Source organism: Sciurus vulgaris (genome assembly GCF_902686455.1).
Source record: "Sciurus vulgaris genome assembly, chromosome: 7".
NCBI lineage: Eukaryota > Metazoa > Chordata > Mammalia > Rodentia > Sciuridae > Sciurus > Sciurus vulgaris.
Window position 1 is genome coordinate 67,238,532 of NC_136467.1, and position 19,357 is coordinate 67,257,888.

Here is a 19,357-nt window from a genome sequence, read left to right on the forward strand (position 1 = left end):
CAAAAAATATTTTCATATATTCAATAAAATGGTCCCACATGAAATTAAAAATCAGTTGAGTAATATTGCCAAAAAAATAGTAAATATGTACAGCTTTAAGATTGTGTCAAAATATAAAAGAACACTAATCTAATAAAAAGTTTTATCCTGAGAGAGAAGGAGGATATAGACTTTTAAAAGGCTAAAGTAATGCAGGTTTCTATATACACATGGTTTTGGTTCTCACGTAGTTTAAATTTCCTTCTACAAGTTCAAGATCTTGAAATAATCATAAATAAAAGGGAAAAGTAAAGAAAATAAAACGGAAACATTTTTTGTGAAAAGAATGAAAGTTTCAACCACTGTTCAAGAAGGCTGAATAATGACTGCCACAAAAATATATCTGTACACTAATTTCACTTTCACCTCAGCAAACTAACGAAGCATAAGAGTTCAATGCCAAAGAGTACAAGTCACTGAGTAGTAGCTCAAAAAATTCCTCTAATGGGGCAGAGCAAAATACACGTAAGCATCTAATATTCATTTGAAATTCCCACTTACAGAAAAGATATACACACACATACCTGTATATACACACCATTTATAATGTGCATCATGATAATTAGGACTCAAACCAAACTTGTCATCACTGGTTATTATCTACCACGGAAAAAGTGAATCAGGTGAGGATGCTTAAAGCTCAAGTTGCAGTATTGGATGTAGAAATGTCAAATAAGAGTAACTTCAATTTCACAAGTCAAATACACACTTTCAAAGTCTTGTAACCTTTCTATATGATTCCCATTTGCTACTGCCAGAAAGGAATTGGAACATTCCCATACCACCCAACAATATTGAGGGGAAAAGGAAGGAAAATAGATTAGGAAAAAAGTTAAACATTTACTGTCAAGATTAAATGTGCCGAGATAATGATAAAAATTTCATATACTGTGTTTGAATTGCTTCTAAGGTGAGCATGGCTGACATTCCTCTCATGGTCTCCCCGGGAAGCACTGGTTCCTATTTCCAGCACTGGTAGGAAGATGAAATAAGATGCTATATGAGAAAGAGCTTTGTAAATTACCTAGTGAGAAACAGAAGTCAATAATAAAGAACATATTTAGAATTAGAGAAAATTCTAAAATTCTAGCAAAGAAAATAAAGTAATTGGGCAGGAAAACAAACAGGATTTTTCTGTTCACTAATATTATGTCACATGCATGAAGATAATAAAATTAAATTGTGTTGATTTATTGTTTTTCAAATTAATTTTCATTGCTGTTATAATGCTGTAATAATTGCAAGTAAAAGTGAAACCAGTGGGGGAAATGGAAGAATCCCAAAACAGGAAATTATTTCTTAGCTTTCTGTAAAATAAGAAAGTCTCACAGCTATGTGGTAGCCTAAGATGTCCTGTATCTTCCTACCTGACAGAGTTTTTATCCAAGAGGGTAAAAGGCCTTTGGAATCAGAAGGCTGACCATTTATCAGTCAAATTGCCTCGAGCAAATAAGAGTATATTTCAATTTTCTGATTTTTTTATTTTTAAAAATGTGCAAAATTGTTGTGAGGGCTGCATGTGAAACATCTATGAATACAGAGTAGGTGCTCGGTGTATGGAAATTCTCTCTCCCCCTCCAACCTCACAGGGCCATCGAATCAGGGAAGCTAGGATGCACAGCTTACCCGTTCCTTCTCCAGCTTTTACCACCTGGGAAGTTTACATGGTAATTAATCATATATGGCTTTGTGGTGCATTAGCTACTGTTACTGTTACTACTGGACTTCTCTTATATTTGTGGTTGTTTCCAAATTCAGACAACATTACTTCAGCCGCCCAGGACCCCATGGAGAAGCCTGGGCATGGTTGTTGAGTTAATCTGCGGCCTGAGGGTAGTGGGGGCCTGGGGTGGGAAGAGAGGACGGAGGGGAACATCCAAGTGTGCAGACACAAGAACTGCAGCTATCCTCTTAGGAGACTCTCAGCTTGTGCCCTGGAGAACTTGTACCACCACAGGTCACCCCCCGCCACCATCTACACATATTATCTGTCATTGGGCTCCAGTTAGTGGGACAGCTTACAACTGCAGTGGAAGGGAATGTGAAGGCACATTATCAGGAGGCAAGTTCACATACCTGAATGAGATAGTGAGAACATAAGTTGAGAAGCTCCAACAGCTGTAGGTGACTGCCAGCTGCTAAGACGTCCTGGATCACTCCTGGCTCCAACAAAATCTGTTTTGTTTTTCAATAAAAAGAAGATCATCAGCTACATTAAAAATCTTATATAATATTGCTTAATGTGTAAATATAACATACTAAATTTAAATTGCTGCTAAACATATTCATCTGAATTAATACTGTTCTGAATTAAGTCAGTTCTTTTCTTTCTATTTTGATTAATAAGCTGCAGTCTTCACTCTTAACAGCTCAGTTTTCTCTTTACTGCATGGACCAATACTCGTTTCCTTTATGTAAAGCTCTGTATATTACTACTTATTTTTTTGTAGGAGGATATGAAGATTTTCAAAGAACATTATAATCCTCTTAAAATTCAGTTTGTGACATAACCTTATAACATATAAAGGAATTGAGTTTTTCAAAGTAAATTTCAGAATCTTGCTCTTTAGTAAATCATAGAAACAATGTAGTAAACAGGTATTTTAGGGGAAAGGACTTAAATTTCTCCTTGCCTTGAGGCCAGAGGTGGGTATTATTCCATTTTACTTCTAAGCCCTACAACAGTAAATTTTGATCACAAACACTCATTTTACTCTTTCTCAACCTCTAATCCTTCCTATTTATAATAAAGGAGATACATTGCATTTTCAGGATACAAAGACATCACAGAGGAGTAAATCTTCCCAAGTATCCTAGTGATATCAATTCTTTGCTTTTTTTTTTTTTTTTTTTTTAATTGATTAAGTCCAACTAGCTGCCTACTGCTGACAGCTCTTGAGCCATGGAACAGGGCAGGACAGGGACAAACAACCATGCTGACAAATTCACTTTTCATGCATGACCTCCAGGTGCCAGACAGCCTTTAGTGCTACCCCTGTCACCCATCCCAACTGTCCAGTGGGCCCCAAATTCTGGCCTCTGGACCAGAAGCACACCATCTTCTGGAAAACAGTGAAAATTGGAAACTCTTGGGTGCCTACAAGATCTACTCAATCAGAAAATTTCAAAGTGATTTAACCTGTGTTTTGACAAAGCCCCAGGGTGGTTTTGATGCACAGGGACGCATAAGCAACACTGATGTTGCCAATTCACTCTTCCACTCTGTTTTGTTACAGGTGCTCCTTTTGCCTCAGCCTCCAACTCCTCTGTCTTATTTTCACCTACTAATCTTCCAAAGACTTCCTCCAAACCTACCAACCCGCCTCTACCTGTAGCAGCACATTTTGGTTTCCCCAGTACTCCACTTGTACACTTGATCTCAACCCCTTTTGCCTTTAACTGTTCCCTCTCATTTCTTCACCACTGAATTATTCTCTTTCTCCTGGATGATAGTTCCCTTTGGCATAGAAATATGCTGTTGTATCTTTTTCAGTGAGAAGTAGAAAGCCCTTCCCTTGATTCCACAGCTCCTCCCTATTCCCTCCCCTTCTTTTTTTTTTTTTTTTTTGGGGGGGGGGGCGCTGGGGATTGGACCCAGGGCCTTGTGCTTACAAGGCAAGCACTCTACCAACTGAGCTATCTCCCCAGCCCCTCCCTCCCCTTTTTTATAAAACTCTCTAGGAAATTGTCCTCTTACCCTGCTGCCATTTGCTCTGCTCTGCTTTACCTTGTACCCATTCCTTTGAAGTTTTCTTCCCATTGTTCCATTAAGTATAATTTCATCAAGGTCACCAGTGATGTATATGCTTCTAAATCCAATGGCCATTTCTCAGTATTTAATTTGACCCTGGCTAAACAATCATTAAACAAAGGTGATTGTGTACCCTCTTGGAATGATTTCTTCTACCCCTTGAGTCTGGGACAGCATTTCTTCTTGCCTTTCTTTTATGTCACAAGCCACTTTCCTTCCCAACCTCTGCTTTGGAGATGCTCAGGGCTCCATCCTCAGACCTGTTCCTGTCTCTCTCCATTCACTCCATGGATGGTCTCATGCAATCCTCCGGCTTTAATACCATCCACATACTCATGACACCTCAGGTTACTTCTCCTGCCCCAAAATCACACCTTGAACCCCAGACTCTATGCCCAACTACCTCATCAGGTGGTTACTTGGATGTCCAGTGGACAGCTCAGACCACACATGCCCCAAACTGAATTCTTGATCATTTCACCACCTACCAAGCAGGTTCTTCTCCCAATCCTACCATCTCAGAAAACAGAAACTAGTTATTTAGGTTAAAACCACAGTGTCATTCTTGACTTTATTTTCCCCATATTTCACATCCAATCCATCAGGCATTCCTGTAAGTTCTGTCTTTAAAACAGGTCCACAATCCAATCACTGCTCTCTACTTCCACTATTATCACTCTAGTCCAATCCACTCTATCTCCCTAGACTTAACTATGACAGCCTCTTAACTAGTGGACTGCTTTCTCCCTTAGTCTCTCACATTATGTTTTTAAAATATTGTCAACCAAACTGGTCAAAGTAACAGCACAGACCCCCCTCACATCCATCAAACTTCTACTCAGATATCACTTAATTAGAGAGGCCTTCCCTGACACTTCCCAAAACTTATTATTCTGTTTCCTAACTTTGCTTTAGTCTTCTTCATAGCACTTACCACTTCATGACTTATACATGCATTTATCTCCTATTTCTACAAGCTCTAGCATTTCTGTTTTGTATCCCGTACACCTAGAACAATGTCTAGCACAAGGCTATTACTCATAATTGAAAAGTTTATTTAAGTAAAAATTTCAATTAATTCATTTTTACACATGTTTGATTCCAAATTAATTTTATTAATTAATCTAATATAAAAGGGAAAAGAACCCTAAATTATATTTCTGACCTACAAAAGTAAAGAAGCAAAAAAGTTAAGCACACTTGTCAAAAATACAAATGCTCAATTTATTCTCAAAAATTTTTATAGCTGTTTTCCATTTAGTCAGAAGGAGAAACTTGCATTTCTCCACCTCCTAAAGGAACAAGGTTTTGACTGACATTCAAGAAATAAGCACAGCTCCTGTCAGAGGCGCGAGGATGTCTTACAGTCTTGCAGAAGAGGCATAGCCTAAGGCAGGGAATGGGGAATAGATGGATTAGAAAGGTTACTCTTAGCCTTTAAATCCTGTCAGTTGCACTTATTTCACACAACTGGAATACACGATAACCTCCAAGGCTCAGTAAAGCTGAACGCAAAGGCAGATATCACAGAGATACAAGATGAATATTCCATAGCTTGTATAACACGTCCAACAGGCTTACTGTGAGACACCTTCACATGAGATACCTGTATTGGGATTGTTTTTGGTCTTTGTTTCTTATTTTTGTTCTCCAGTTTCTTTCTCATCTTATAACATAAATTTCTCCAAAAGGCACTTTAGCACAGAAAGTCCCCAAGTGCTTTTAAAGGTTTGGAGAATGAAATTCTATCAGAATAGCTGGTTCTCACTTAGGACAACAACCAGCATTGGCAAACCCCACTTGTAGTAGTCCTTTAAATTCAGTTCTATTGCTCCTTGTAACTGGTTGTTCCAATGTAGTTTTCATGAAAATTTGTGTTTGGGCTTCTTAGAATAAAAACAAAGATTCAATTTCCTCATGATTTATAGTATAGGAAATTTATCTACTATCTGTCTTGGAGAACTGGTAGAAGGAAGGGATCTCAAATATGAACATTTATGAGGAAAAACTAAAGTAAACTGGGTTTAACATCTACATAGCATAGGTGGGTTACTTTTAATCCTTTCAGAAACTTAGGTCCATCAACATGTCACTCAAACCAGGAGAGATGAGAGGGGTGGTCACTCCTATGGGAAGGGAGGCTGTCTCCTGAGAGCTAAAAGCTGAGTGTTGCAGTGGAAGCTAATGGAGTGGTTTGACACATTCAGTCACTCAGCAGTCTGGGGACTTCAGCTCAAACAGAGGCATAAACAGTGCATGAGACAAATCCAGAAAATGCAAGATGTCTAAAACAAAGGGCCTAGAAACAATGTCAAAGCTTAAAAACCCTTAAAGAAGACAAAGTAGGGTGGGCATTCCTCTCCCCTCCACGCTCCAGTGGAGGCAGAGCTGGGGCTTCTTCCAGATTTGTTAACAGTTTTGATGCAACTAGGAGCAAACTTAGGTGAGGAATAAATGCCTCCTGTCCACTGGGCCATCTGTACAGAGTATTTCCTTCCCAACCCTCATCTACACCTGGTCCCCAGGTGGCAGAATTATAGGGAGTTGTGCTTGCCACAGGGAGCTGAACAGTGCCATCTGGGGAGGAAACGATCCCATTACCTGGGTTAGACCAGGAACCTCTCCTGGAGTTGCAGCAGGCAAGTTCATGTGAACTGAGGAGGGGTCCTCAGCCCAAATGCTGAGACTGCGCTAATTTTGGCAAACTAGGGATAAGTGGCTGCACTAATTTTGGCCACTGGTTGTGGTTAGAATGACACTAGGTCATGTGAAAAAGTAACAGGTACTACCCACAAGTTCAGTAGAAAGTGGTGAATTCCTGGTGTGAGTTATTACATCAGAATTCAGAATTGCCTTCCTGGATGGATGCACTTTTTAATACTCTGTTCAAATATGTCATCTGACTATCAACTTAAGCAGGGTTGGTAGTAGATGCTAATTTGTACAATCTCTAAGGAAGAACCTTTAAACTAGAAAAAGACTGGGGCCCCTGGTCTCCACAATGGCTTTGGGAAGGATATGGGGTCAGAAACTTGGGAAAGAGGAGGAGTGTGTGACTTGAGATGAGATTTCTGCACAGGGGATGATATGAGTTACCTGGGTCAGCATTCTGACCTTGCCTGGTCAGGATCTGGGAGAGCAAGGCAGGACTCAGACAGTGCAGGACCACAGACAGACCCCCTGGAATCCCTGCCCTTCCTTCTTCTGCTTAACCTTCATTATCACCAGGCTCTGTCTTCTTCCTCTCTTCATGTTTCCCTCCTCTTTTCCCTTGCTTTAGATTAGCTGCTGGTAGAGACTGTCTTTAGTAGCTATGGTAAGTCTTCCTGTGAGAAAGTGAGTTGGCATCATCAAAGCTATCTTCCTCATTGTTGCTTCAGGGGAGTTTGAATTTATCGTATCTGAGTTTTGGGATACAGTAGTATGAGAGAGTTGAGCATATGAAAACCACACAACTAATGTCTTTATTAAACACACATAAACATGTGCACACATGAACACAATCACTTTTGCAAGTACCAACACTCATGCACCTGAAAATTAGATGTGGTCTAATATCACTTATAAGAATAAGTGAGGGCTGGAGTTGTGGCTCAGTGGTAGAGCACTTGCCTGGTATGTGTGAGGCACTGGGTTTGATCCGCAGCACCACATAAAAATGAATAAATAAAATACAGGTATTATGTCCATATATAACTAAAAATATTTTTTAAAAAGTGTAAATGAACACATTTACCCTTTTCTTTATACTTTCCTTCTTTAGTAGTCTTTTTTTCATACAGCATAGCAATATGGTAAATTATTGCAATTTTGAATTTATATCATCAAATAATTTGACTACAACAGCATAAATAACTTCCAAATTAAATATCCAAGACACATGAAACCATTTGCATGAAGTCCTCCTGTGTAAGACAATTCTTATAAATGGATCATGATCTAGAAATTGCTTTCAATTTAGTTTTTTTTTCCCCCCAAAACCATCATGCTAAGGACTGTTTATCCACAAGGTGGTGCCCATGTTTAAAGCAAAAGAATTTTCCAAATTATTCATGTACTGTGCCTCTATAAACTGACAACTCAAGTAAGGATAAGTAAGAATAATAAAACCTATGACTTCTGCTTTCTAAATGCCTCTATCATATTGGGAAGTGTCCATTAGCATTTTTGTTGGAGCACTTCTTCTAAGCAACACTGGTTAGAATTCAGAAGTTCTTTATAGATCAGGTAGTTCAAAATTTGCTTTTGTATTCAGAAACCCTCATGAGATGCCCCCATCCTGACTTTAAAAGTTACTTTCCCAATTCTCAGACCTTTTGGCACTTTCACAAAAGCCAACAGCCCACTATTCTCCTCATATAGGCAATACATTTTTTTTCCCTTAAGTTGTCGATGGACCTTTATTTATATGCATTGCTGAGAATCAAACTGAGTGCCTCACACATGCTAGGTGAGTGCTCTATCATTGAGTCACAACTCCAGCCCTAGACAATACCGTTTTCTCTCTCTTGAATCCCACCTTCTGCTTCAATCTCCATATGTGAACATACTCCTCATGCTTTAAGATCCAACTCTAAGTACACTTCCTCTACAAAACTTAGAAAGAGCTACCCAGGCCACCCTCCAGCTGGAATCAACGCCCCCTGGGTTCCAAACTGCCTGCATTGCCCAGTGACCTTAGCCCAGGGCCTCCAGCTCTTGCTGAGTTCAAATCCTGACTCCTATGCTTGCTGGCAGAATGTGCCTTAGTGTTCTTATCTGTATATAATAACATCAACATTAAAAGACTGTTGTAAGGGCTGAGAAAATACATGTGTATAATTAAGATTGTAAGACATAGAAAGATGATGGATTAAATTTGAGCTAGGTGCTCAAATAGAGAAAGAAGAAAAGAGACAAATAGAACTATTAAGTTGTGGTGTGACTGATGCTAAGATCGTAGTAGGCACTGATTGCTGTAGGAATACTTGGTTGGGGATGCCTGATTTTACGGAAGAAAGATGTGGAATAATTTTTTATTATTAAAAATAAAACCTTGGTCCTTTCATAGCCTATGAGCAAACTCCTTTTCTTTTTGGCCCCTTCTTTGTTAGTATGATTCTGGCATTTCACCAGGGCCTTGTGCTTACAAGGTAAGCACTCTACTGACTGAGCTATCTCCCCAGCCCCTGATTCTGGCATTTCAAAGCTCTGAGATGAACAATTCTGTCAGCTACTCTTTTCCAACCTAATTTTCTTCATTATGTTTAAATTAATAAAATACATTATTTAACAAAATGTAAAAATAAATTATATATACTTACATCACCTTTAAAAATGTGGCTAATCATTTAAAAAAGCAGAACACATTTCTGATGGTTTCTAACTCTAAGACAAAGAAGCAGTCCCAGCAATTAAAATATAATGAAACATGAAGGTCATTACAGGTTAAAAGAAAAGCCAACTTAATTATTAAGACTTACTTTTATAACCAGTGCTCTTTCAAGTGTGATGAATATGGCAGGTTTCATCCCACAGAGTTATACTAATGAAGCTGGGCTTCTCCATAAGGGAGCTAGTTTCTTAAAAGGATAGCATGATCAAAAAGGAAATATTACTTTAAAATACTGACAATCCAAGGATGGAAGTTCTCTGAAAGAAGATTAGAGCTGATACCAACATTCATTTATAGGGGATACTTAACTGTGTCACTGCTAGGCGATTGAGTAGAGATAAGAAAGGAGCCAAATGGAATCATTAGTAATAACACTAAGTGTTGTAGGAGCGATGGGCTGAAGATGTCTAATTTCATGGAAGAAAGCTGTGAAATAAGTCCTCATATGAAAAAATACATCATTAATATTCAATTCCATATTCATTTGGGGGAGTTCCTTGCATTTACTTTATAAGGAAAGGCAGTAAAAGCAAGTCATTGACATGTTTGTTTTTAGCATCATCTTTTATTTTATTGTAAACAAATGGGATATATGTTGTTCTCTATACATGGAGTAAAGGCATACCATTTGTGTAATCAAAAATTTACATAGGGTAATGTTGTTTGATTCATTCTGTTATTTTTTCCCTTCTCCCCCACCCCTCTTTTCCCTCTATACAATCCTTCCTTCCTCCATTCTTGCCACCCTCCCTAACCCTAACCCTAAACCTAACCCTAACCCTAACACTAACCCCTCCCACCTCCCATTATGTGTCATCATCCACTTATCAGCAAGATCATTCGTCCTTTGGTTTTTTGAGATTGGCTTATCTCACTTAGCATGATATTCTCTAATTTTACCCATTTGCCTGCAAATGCTATAATTTTATCGTTCTTTATGTCTGAGTAATATTCCATTGTATATATATACCACAGTTTCTTTATCCACTCATCAATTGAAGGGCATCTAGGTTGGTTCCACAATCTGGCTATTGTGAATTGAGCAGCTATGAACATTGATGTGGCTGTATCTCTGTAATATGCTGATTTTAAGTCCTTTGGGTAGAGTCCAAGGAGTGGGATAGCTGGGTTAAATGGTGGTTCCATTCCAAGCTTTCTGAGGAATCTCCATACTGCTTTCCAGAGTGGCTGCACTAATTTGCAACCCCACCAGCAATGTATGAGTGTACCTTTTTCCCCATATCCTCGCCAACACCTATTGTTGCTTGTGTTCTTGATAATCGCCATTCTAATTGGGGTGAGATGGAATCTTAGGGTAGTTTTGATTTGCATTTCTCTTATTACTAGAGATGTTGAACATTTTCCCATATGTTTGTTGATTGCTTGTACATCTTCTTCTGTGAAGTGTCTGTTATTTCCTTAGCCCATTTGTTGATTGGGTTATTTGTATTCTTGGTGTAGAGTTTTTTGAGTTCTTTATATATTCTGGAAATTACTGCTCTATCTGAAGTATGAGTGGCAAAGATTTTCTCCCACTCTGTAGGCTCTCTCTTCACATTACTGATAGTTCCCTTTGCTGAGAGAAAGCTTTTTAGTTTGAATCTATCCCAGTTGTTGATTCTTGCTTTTATTTCTTGTGCTATGGGAGTCCTGTTAAGGAAGTCTGATCCTAAGCCAACATGTTGAAGATTTGGACCTACTTTTTCTTCTATAAAATGAAGGGTCTCCTGTCTGATTCTGAGGTCCTTGATCCAATATGAGTTAATTTTTGTGCACGGTGAGATAGGGGTTTAATTTCATTCTGTTGCATATGGATTTCCAGTTTTCCCAGCACCATTTGTTGAAGAGGCTGTCTTTTCTCCATTGCATATTTTTGGCACCTTTGTCTAGTATGAGAAAATTGTATTTATTTGGGTTTGAGTCCGTGTCCTCTATTCTGTACCATTGATCTACCTGTCTATTTTGGTACCAATACCATGCCGTTTTTGTTACTATTGCTTTGTAGTAGAGTTGAAGATCTGGTATTGCGATACCCCCTGCTTCACTCTTCCTGCTAAGGATTGCTTTAGCTATTCTGGGTTTCTTATTCTTCCAGATGAACTCCATAATTGCTTACTCTATTTCTGTTAGGTACATCATGGGGATTTTAATTGGAATTGCATTGAATCTGTATAGCAATTTTGGTAGTATGGCCATTTTGACAATATTCTGCCTATCCAAGAACATAGAATATCTTTCCATCTTCTAAGATTTTCTTTAATTTCTTTCTTTAGTGTTCTGTAGTTCTCATTGTAGAGGTCTTTCACCTCTTTTGTGAGATTGATTCCCAAGTATTTTATTTTTTCGAGGCTATTGTGAATGGGGTAGTTTTCCTAATTTCTCTTTCTGAAGATTCATCACTTATGTATAAAAATGCATTGGATTTATGAGCATTGACCTTGTAACCTGCAACTTTACTGAATTCGCTTATGAGTTCTATAAGTTTTTTGGTGGAATTTCCAGGTTCCTCTAAATATATAATCATGTCATCAGCGAACAGGGATAGTTTGAGTTCTTCTTTTCCTATTCATATCCCTTTAATTTCTTTGGTTTGTGTAATTGCTCTGGCTAGAGTTTCAAGGAGGATATTGAATAGAAGTGGTGAAAGAGGGCATCCCTGCCTTGTTCCAGTTTTTAGGAGGAATTCTTTCAGTTTTTCACCATTTAGAAGGATATTGGCCATGGGCTTAGCATAGATGGCCTTTACAATGTTAAGGAATGTTCCCACTATTCCTATTTTTTCTAGTGTTTTGAGCATGAAGGGGTGCTGTATTTTATCAAATGCTTTTTCTGCATCTATCGAAATAATCATGTAATTCTTAACTTTAAGTCTGTTGATATGGTGAATGACACTTATTGATTTCCGGATGTTGAACCAACCTTGCATCTCTGGGATAAAACCCACTTGATCGTGGTGCACTATCTTTTTAATACATTTTTGTATGTGATTTGCTAAAATTTTGTTGAGAATTTTTGCGTCAATGTTCATTAAGGATATTGGTCTGAAATTTTCTTTCCTCGATGTGCCTCTGTCTGGTTTAGGTATCAGGGTGATATTGGCTTCATAGAATGAGTTTGGGAGGGTTCTCTTCTCTTCCATTTCATGGAATACTTTGAGGAGTATTGGAATGAGCTCTTCTTTAAAGGTTGTGTAGAACTCGGCTGAGAACCCATCTGGTCCCGGACTTTTCTGTTGGTAGGCTTTTGATGATCTCTTCTATTTCATTGCTTGAAATTGATTTATTTAAGTTGTGTATGTCCTCCTCGTTCAGTTTAGGTAATTCATATGTCTCTAGAAACTTGTTGATGTCTTCGAGGTTTTCTGTTTTGTTGGAGTATAGATTTTCAAAACAGCTTCTAATTATGTTTTGTATTTCACTCGTGTCTGTAGTGATATTTCCTTGTTCATTCCGAATTTTAGCAATTTGAGTTTTCTCTCTCTTTCTCTTTGTTAGTGTGGCTAAGGGTTTATCAATTTTGTTTATTTTTTCAAAGAACCAACCCTTTATTTTGTTAATTTTTCCGATTGTTTCTTTTGTTTCAATTTCATTGATTTCGGCTCTGATTTTGACTATTTCCTGTCTTCGACTTCTTTTGGTGTTGGTCTGTTCTTCTTTTTCTAGGGCTTTGAGCTGTAGCGTTAAGTCGTTTATTTGTTAATTTTTCTTCTTTTGTTGAATGTGCTCCATGAAATAAATCTTCCTCTAAGTACTGCTTTCATAGTGTCCCAGAGATTTTGATATGATGTGTCTTTGTTCTCGTTTACTTCTAAGAATTTTTTTATTTCCCTCCTGATGTCTTCTGTTGTCCATTCATCATATAATAGTGTATTATTTAATCTCCAGGTATTGGAGAAGTTTCTGTTTTTTATTCTGTCATTTATTTCTAATTTCAATCCATTATGATCTGATAGAATACAAGGTAGTATATCTTCTTGTATTTGCTAACAGTAGCTTTGTGGCATAAGACATGGTCTATTTTAGAGAAGGATCCATGTGCTGCTGAGAAGAAAGTGTATTTGTTCTTTGTTGGATGGTGTATTCTATATACATCCGTTAAGTCTAAATGGTTGATTGTGTTATTGAGATCTATGGTTTCTTTATTCAATTTTTGGTTGGAAGATCTATCCAGTGGTGAGAGAAGTGTGTTAAAATCACCTAGTATTATTGTGTTGTGGTCTATTTGATTTCTGGAATTGAGAAGGATTTGTTTGACGTACACGGATGAACCAATGTTCGGGGCATAGATATTTATGATTGTTATGTCTTACTGATTTATGCTTCCCTTAAGCAGTAGGTAATGTCCTTCTTTATCCCTTCTGACTAGTTTTGGCTTGAAGTCCACATTATCTAAAATGAGGATGGATACTCCAGCTTTTTTGCTGTGTCTGTGTGCATAGTATGTTTTTTCCCATCCTTTCACCTTTAGTCTGTGGGTATCTCTTTCTATGAGATGAGTCTCTTGCAGGCAGCATATTGTTGGATTTTTCTTTTTAGTCCTATCTGCCAGTCTATGTCTTTTGATTGATAACATTCAGGGTTATTATTGTTATATGATTTGTATTCCCAGTCATTTGACTCATTTTTGTTTTTTGACATGATTTGGTTTCTCCTTTATTTGGCTATTCCTTTAGGCTAGTTCCTCCCGTTGCTGATTTGCATCATTGTTTTTCATCTCTTCCTCATGGAATATTTTGCTGAGAATGTTCTGTAATGCTGGCTTTCTTTTTGTAAATTCTTTTAGCTTTTGTTTATCATGGAAGGATTTTATTTCGTCGTCAAATCTGAAAGTAAGTTTTGCTGGGTATAAGATTCTTGGTTGGCATCCGTTTTCTTTCAGGGCTTGGTAAATGTTGTTCCAGGCCCTTCTAGCTTTTAAGGTCTGGATTGAAAAATCTGTTGATATTCTCATTGGTTTCCCCTTGAATGTAATTTGATTCTTTTCTCTTGCAGCCTTTAAAATTCTGTCTTTATTTTGTATGTTAGGTATTTTCATAATAATGTGGCTTAGTGTGGGTCTGTTGTAATTTTGTAGATTTGGAGTCCCATAAGCCTCTTGTACCTGGTTTTCCATTTCATTCTTCAGATTTGGGAAATTTTCTGATATTATTTCATTGAATAGATTGTTCATTCCTTTGGTTTGTTTCTCTAAGCCTTCCTCAATCCCAATAATTCTTAAATTTGGCCTTTTCATGATATCCCATAATTCTTGTAGATTCTGTTCATGATTTCTTACCATCTTCTCTGTTTGGTCAATTTTATTTTCAAGATTAAATATTTTGTCTTCAATGTCTGAGGTTCTGTCTTCCGGGTGTTCTATCCTATTGGTTATGCTTTCTATGGAGTTTTTAACTTGGTTTATTGTTTCCTTCATTTCAAGAATTTCTGGTTTGTTTTTTTTTTTTTTTCAGTATCTCTAACTCTTTATTGAAATGATCTTTTGCTTCCTGTATTTGCTCTTTTAACTGTTCATTGGTGTGATCATTTAATGCCTGCATTTGCTCTTTCATCTCCTCCTTCAATGCCTGCATTTGCTCTTTCATCTCCTCATTTGCTTCCCTGATTGTTTTATGTACATTCTGAACTCCCTTTCTGATATTTCTTCTGCTGTGCTGTCATCGGGTTTATTGATATAGTATCTAGGTTTGTTTGGGACATTTTCTTCCATTGTTTTCTCATATTGGTCTGATATCAGTAGGACTCTGAGATATTGCAGATTTCCTCTATTGGCTTATAGTGTCCCTGTAGATTTCCAGTATATCGCCTTCAAGCATTCAATAGCCTGAAGTCTTGGAGGAACTTGATAATGCAGTGCTTCCAAAGAAAGCTGCCCCTAGCCGGCTACTGGGTCCAGGGCTGGGGGCTGGTTCTGCTTGGAAATCCTCTCACTGGGCGATCCTCCTCCTAGAAGCTAGCTATAGACAGGGCCTGCCCCTGCCTGAGGGAGCCAAGCTCCTCGGGGAAAGCCTTTTCCTGTCCTGCCTGGTCCCAGAAGCTGCCTTCAGGCCTTGCCCAGTGCTGGGTTCAGGGCTTGGGGTTGGCTCTGTGCAGAAAAGCTCTCACTGGGTGGCCTGCTCCAAGAAGCTGGCTGTGGATCAAGCCTGCCACTGGAGGGAGCAGGGCTGCTTGGGGAAGTCTCTCACTGCCCTGCCCTGGTCCCAGAAGCCGCCTGCAGGCCAGGGCCTGCTGCTGGGTCCAGGGCTTGGGGTGGCTCTGTGTGGAAAAGCTCTCACTGGGTGGGCCTGCTCCAAGAAGCTGCCGCCGGAGGGAGCAGGGCTGCCTGGGGAAGACTCTCACTGCCTTGCCCTGCTCCAAGAAGCTGCCCCTGTCCGGGCCTGCTGCCCGGGCCGAGCTTCACCCAGTGGGAGAGACTCACCCTGCGGCTTTATGTTGGTCCAAGTCTCTCAATACCTCCCCTTCTTGAATCCTGAGTTCTGGAGCTACAGGAGATGCAGTCACCCTCTAGTCCGCCATCTTGAATCTCCTTAGCATCATCTTATAAAGAAACAGACTACTGCTACCTGTTTTCAAAGGGCTTGTGTAAGGATAAATTAGATAACCCAGATAAAATGCTTAGACTAATGCCTGGAATATTTTACAGGGTAACCAATGGAGCTGCTACTGTTAGTGTTGTTAATTTGGTGAAAAAATAAATCTACTTCACAATAGCCCTGACTTCTACTTTTCCTTCTGGTATTTACAAACTTCTGACTGTATACCAGGCATCACATGAGGCATTTCATTTCTATTATCTGTCTTTCTCATACCTCTCCCCATTTCTCACTGTTGCCAGTAAATATAACCTCAATATGGCAGATGAGAAAAATGAAGGCAAGGAAGTTTACCCACCCACTCAGCAAATTTTTTGTTAAGTTTGAGTTTTATTTTATTGGTGCATTATAATTATATTTGTAGGGTGGTTTGTTGTTTCTTATTTGTATATCAGTCAATCTTCTCTAAACCTAGTGTTCTAGGAACCATTTTAGACATTGTGGATGTGAACATAAACCAGACAAGTTTCCTTGTTGCCTTGGTACTTTAAATTCAGTGTTGGCTAACTGTCTAGACTGTTGTGCCTGAACCAAAAAGAGTAAAACAAAGAGACTGGCTTGGAGGGAAGATCAAGAGCTTCATTTTGAGGATGTGTTAAATCTGTAATCTTATTATTCACCCATGTAGAGATATCAAGTAAACAGAAATATGTAAAGTCTAGTTGGCAAATTATAACCACCCTGGCCAAATCTTCCTCTTACAAGTTTTTGTGTAGCCTGTGAGGTAAGTATTGTTTCAAACTTTTAACTTGTGTTTTAAAATTTTAATTCCTTAATTTACAGACTTTTTAGAGCAGTTTTAGTTTTATTTTTTGGTTATTTTTGTACTGGGGATTGAATCCCAGGGGGTTTAACCACCGAGCCACATCCCCAGTCCTTTTTATTTTTTATTTTGAGCAGAGTCTTGTCAAATTGCTAGGGCCTCACTAAATTGCTGAGACTGGCCACCATTGCTGGGATTATGGGCGTGTGCTACTCCCACCCCCAGAGCAGTTTTAGGTTTGCAGCAAAATTCTACAGAGAGTTCAGAGTGTTCTCGTGTTCCTCCTGCCCCTAGACATACATAGCTCTGCTCATCAACATCACTACAGGATGGCTTATTTGTTATAACTGATGGCCCGACACTGACACATTTTCTCCCCAAATACATATTTAACATTATGGTTCATTCTTGGTGTTGTACAGTCTGTGAGTTTTGGTAAATATGCAATGACATGTTTTCATCATTATATCATGTAGAATAGTTTCACTACCCTAAACATCCTCTGTGCTTGGCTTATTCCTACCTCCCTCCCGTCACCCCACTCTGGCAACCACCTGTCTTTCTACTGACTCTAGAGTGTTGCCTTTTCGAGAATGTCATATAGTTGAAATCACACAGTACGTATCTTATCAATTGACTTCTTTCACTTACCAATATACATCTATGTTTCCTCCATGTCTTTTCATGTTTTGATAGCTCATTTCTTTATAGCACTGAATAATATTCCATTGTTTGGATGTGCCATAATTTATTTGTTTACCTATGGAGAGACATTTTGGATGCTTCTAAGTTTTGGCAATTATGAAGAAAGCTGTTACAAACATCCAAGTTTTTGTATAGATCTAACCTTTCAACTTCAATGGTTAAATACCAAGGAGGGTGATTCATGGTTCATATTTTAAGAGTATGTTTAATTTTGTAAGAAACTGCCAAACTTTTCTCAAGCAGCTACACCATTTGGCATTCCTGCCAGCAACGAATGAGTTTCCATTGCTCCATGTCCCTGCCCTACTTAGTGTTGTTGGTGTGTTGGATGTTGGTGCAGGGTGTTAATAGGTAGGCATGGTAGTTCCCCATTGTAGTCATTTGCTTTTCTCTAATGAAATATGATACTGAAGGTTTCATGTGTTTGTTTGCTATCTTCTTTGAGACATGTTTTCCAGGTCTTCTGCCCATTATTAAAAGCAGGCTTTTCATTTTTCTGTTGTTAAGTTTTTAGAATTCTTTGTGTATTTTGGATAACAGTTCTTTGTCAGATGTGTTTTTGCAAATATTTTCTCCAAACCATGGCTTGTCTACCATTTACTTGATAATGATTTTTTGCAAAGCAGAAGTCTCTAATTTTAGTAAAGTCCAGGTTATCAATTACTTCTTCCAAGGACCACATTTTCAGTGTCTTTTGAAAGTCTTTGTCATACCCAAAGTCCTCTTGATTTTCTCCAATGCTGTCTTCTGGGAGTTTTCTAGTTTTGTGTTTTAAATTTAGATCCATTTTAAGTTAATTTCCATGATGACTATAAGATTGAAGCTTAGATTTATTACTTTTTTTTTTTTTTTGCATGTGGATGTCCAGGTGAACCAGCACCATTTATAGAAAAGACTGCCTTCATTGTATTGCCTTCGTTACTTTGTCAAAGAGATTGGTTGACTGATTTATGTGGGTATATTTCTGGGTTTTCTATTCGGTTCCATAGGTCTATTTGTCTACTCTTTAGCCAATATCACACTGTCTTGATTATAGGAACTTTTTTACTAAGTCTTGAAGTCAGGAATTGTCATTCCTCCAACTTTGTTCTTCTTCACTATTGTATTGACTATTCTAAATCTTTTGCCTCTCCATGTAAGGTTTACAATCAGGTTGTTGACATCCATAAAAAAAAAAAACTTTCTGAAATTTTAACTGGTATCACAAAGACTTAATAGATCAAATTGGAATGAACTAATATCTTAACAATATCCCATTCAGAGATACCTCTTCCACTGTAAAAGTATAAGTTAAGAGACACAGGGAAATTTGAGGATTGGATGTCAGGAAGATGCAGTTCTTCCTCTCTGCTTTCATTTTTTCAATAGAAAGTGAGTTTTCGTTATGGTATGTATATTGTAGGTAGGGTAGTGGGGGCAGTGTTTGAGAAGAGAGGAGAAGGAATGAGAAATTCATCAGGAAAGGAGCAAGGCAAATTTACTACAGAAACAGATTTGCATGGCCTGGCAAAGACAAGTTTCTATCTGATATTTAGAATCATATATTTTAAATGAAAACTGTGACTTTATCCAGAAACAATCAGCAAGAGTAGATTCTTATAATAGGATTCAACTAATAATTCTTTGACAGTGCTGCAGGTTGGAATCAGGCTCCCTCATAGGTCAGTGGCTTTATTTATGGGACTGTACCAAACTTTCTCTGTATTACATACATGCTAATACAGAGATAAATGGCTATGATCTGTTTTTCAGGAACTCTATCTATTCAATTACTATAGAACAGATGGCTATTATTTTCTCTCTGCGATGTTCAGTTCAGAGTAACCACTTATTTTTCAGGCAGTGCTCTGTCAAGTACTACAACTCAATTATTCATTCTTCTATCTGAACCAGTGCAAATTTTGGAGCATGGGTATTTCACTGAACTCTATATGCAAATAATTCAGATCCTTGTAAGCCATTTCTTCGGAATGCAATGAGGTATTTATCTGGCATTTCCAATCACAGTTTGGTCCACTTGGAGAAAGCATTCGATGTGCATTTTTTCCATCAATGCATCCTTAGTATCTAGTAAGCCCTTAACACATAATAGGGGCTTATTAAGTATTTGTTGAATTAATGGCTATCAATATGAGG

General features: G+C 38.2%; 1 protein-coding gene across 2 annotated transcripts in view; it reads right to left on the reverse strand.

Annotated features, from left to right (window-relative positions):
* KLHL32 (kelch like family member 32) overlaps window positions 1-19,357 on the reverse strand; it is a 186,638-nt gene that overhangs the window by 74,678 nt on the left and 92,603 nt on the right. For both annotated transcript variants that reach the window (XM_079147137.1, XM_079147136.1), the window contains exon 5: window positions 2,116-2,214. In XM_079147137.1, the coding sequence (XP_079003263.1) occupies window positions 2,116-2,214 (99 nt within the window). The remainder of the gene's footprint in view (window positions 1-2,115; window positions 2,215-19,357) is intronic.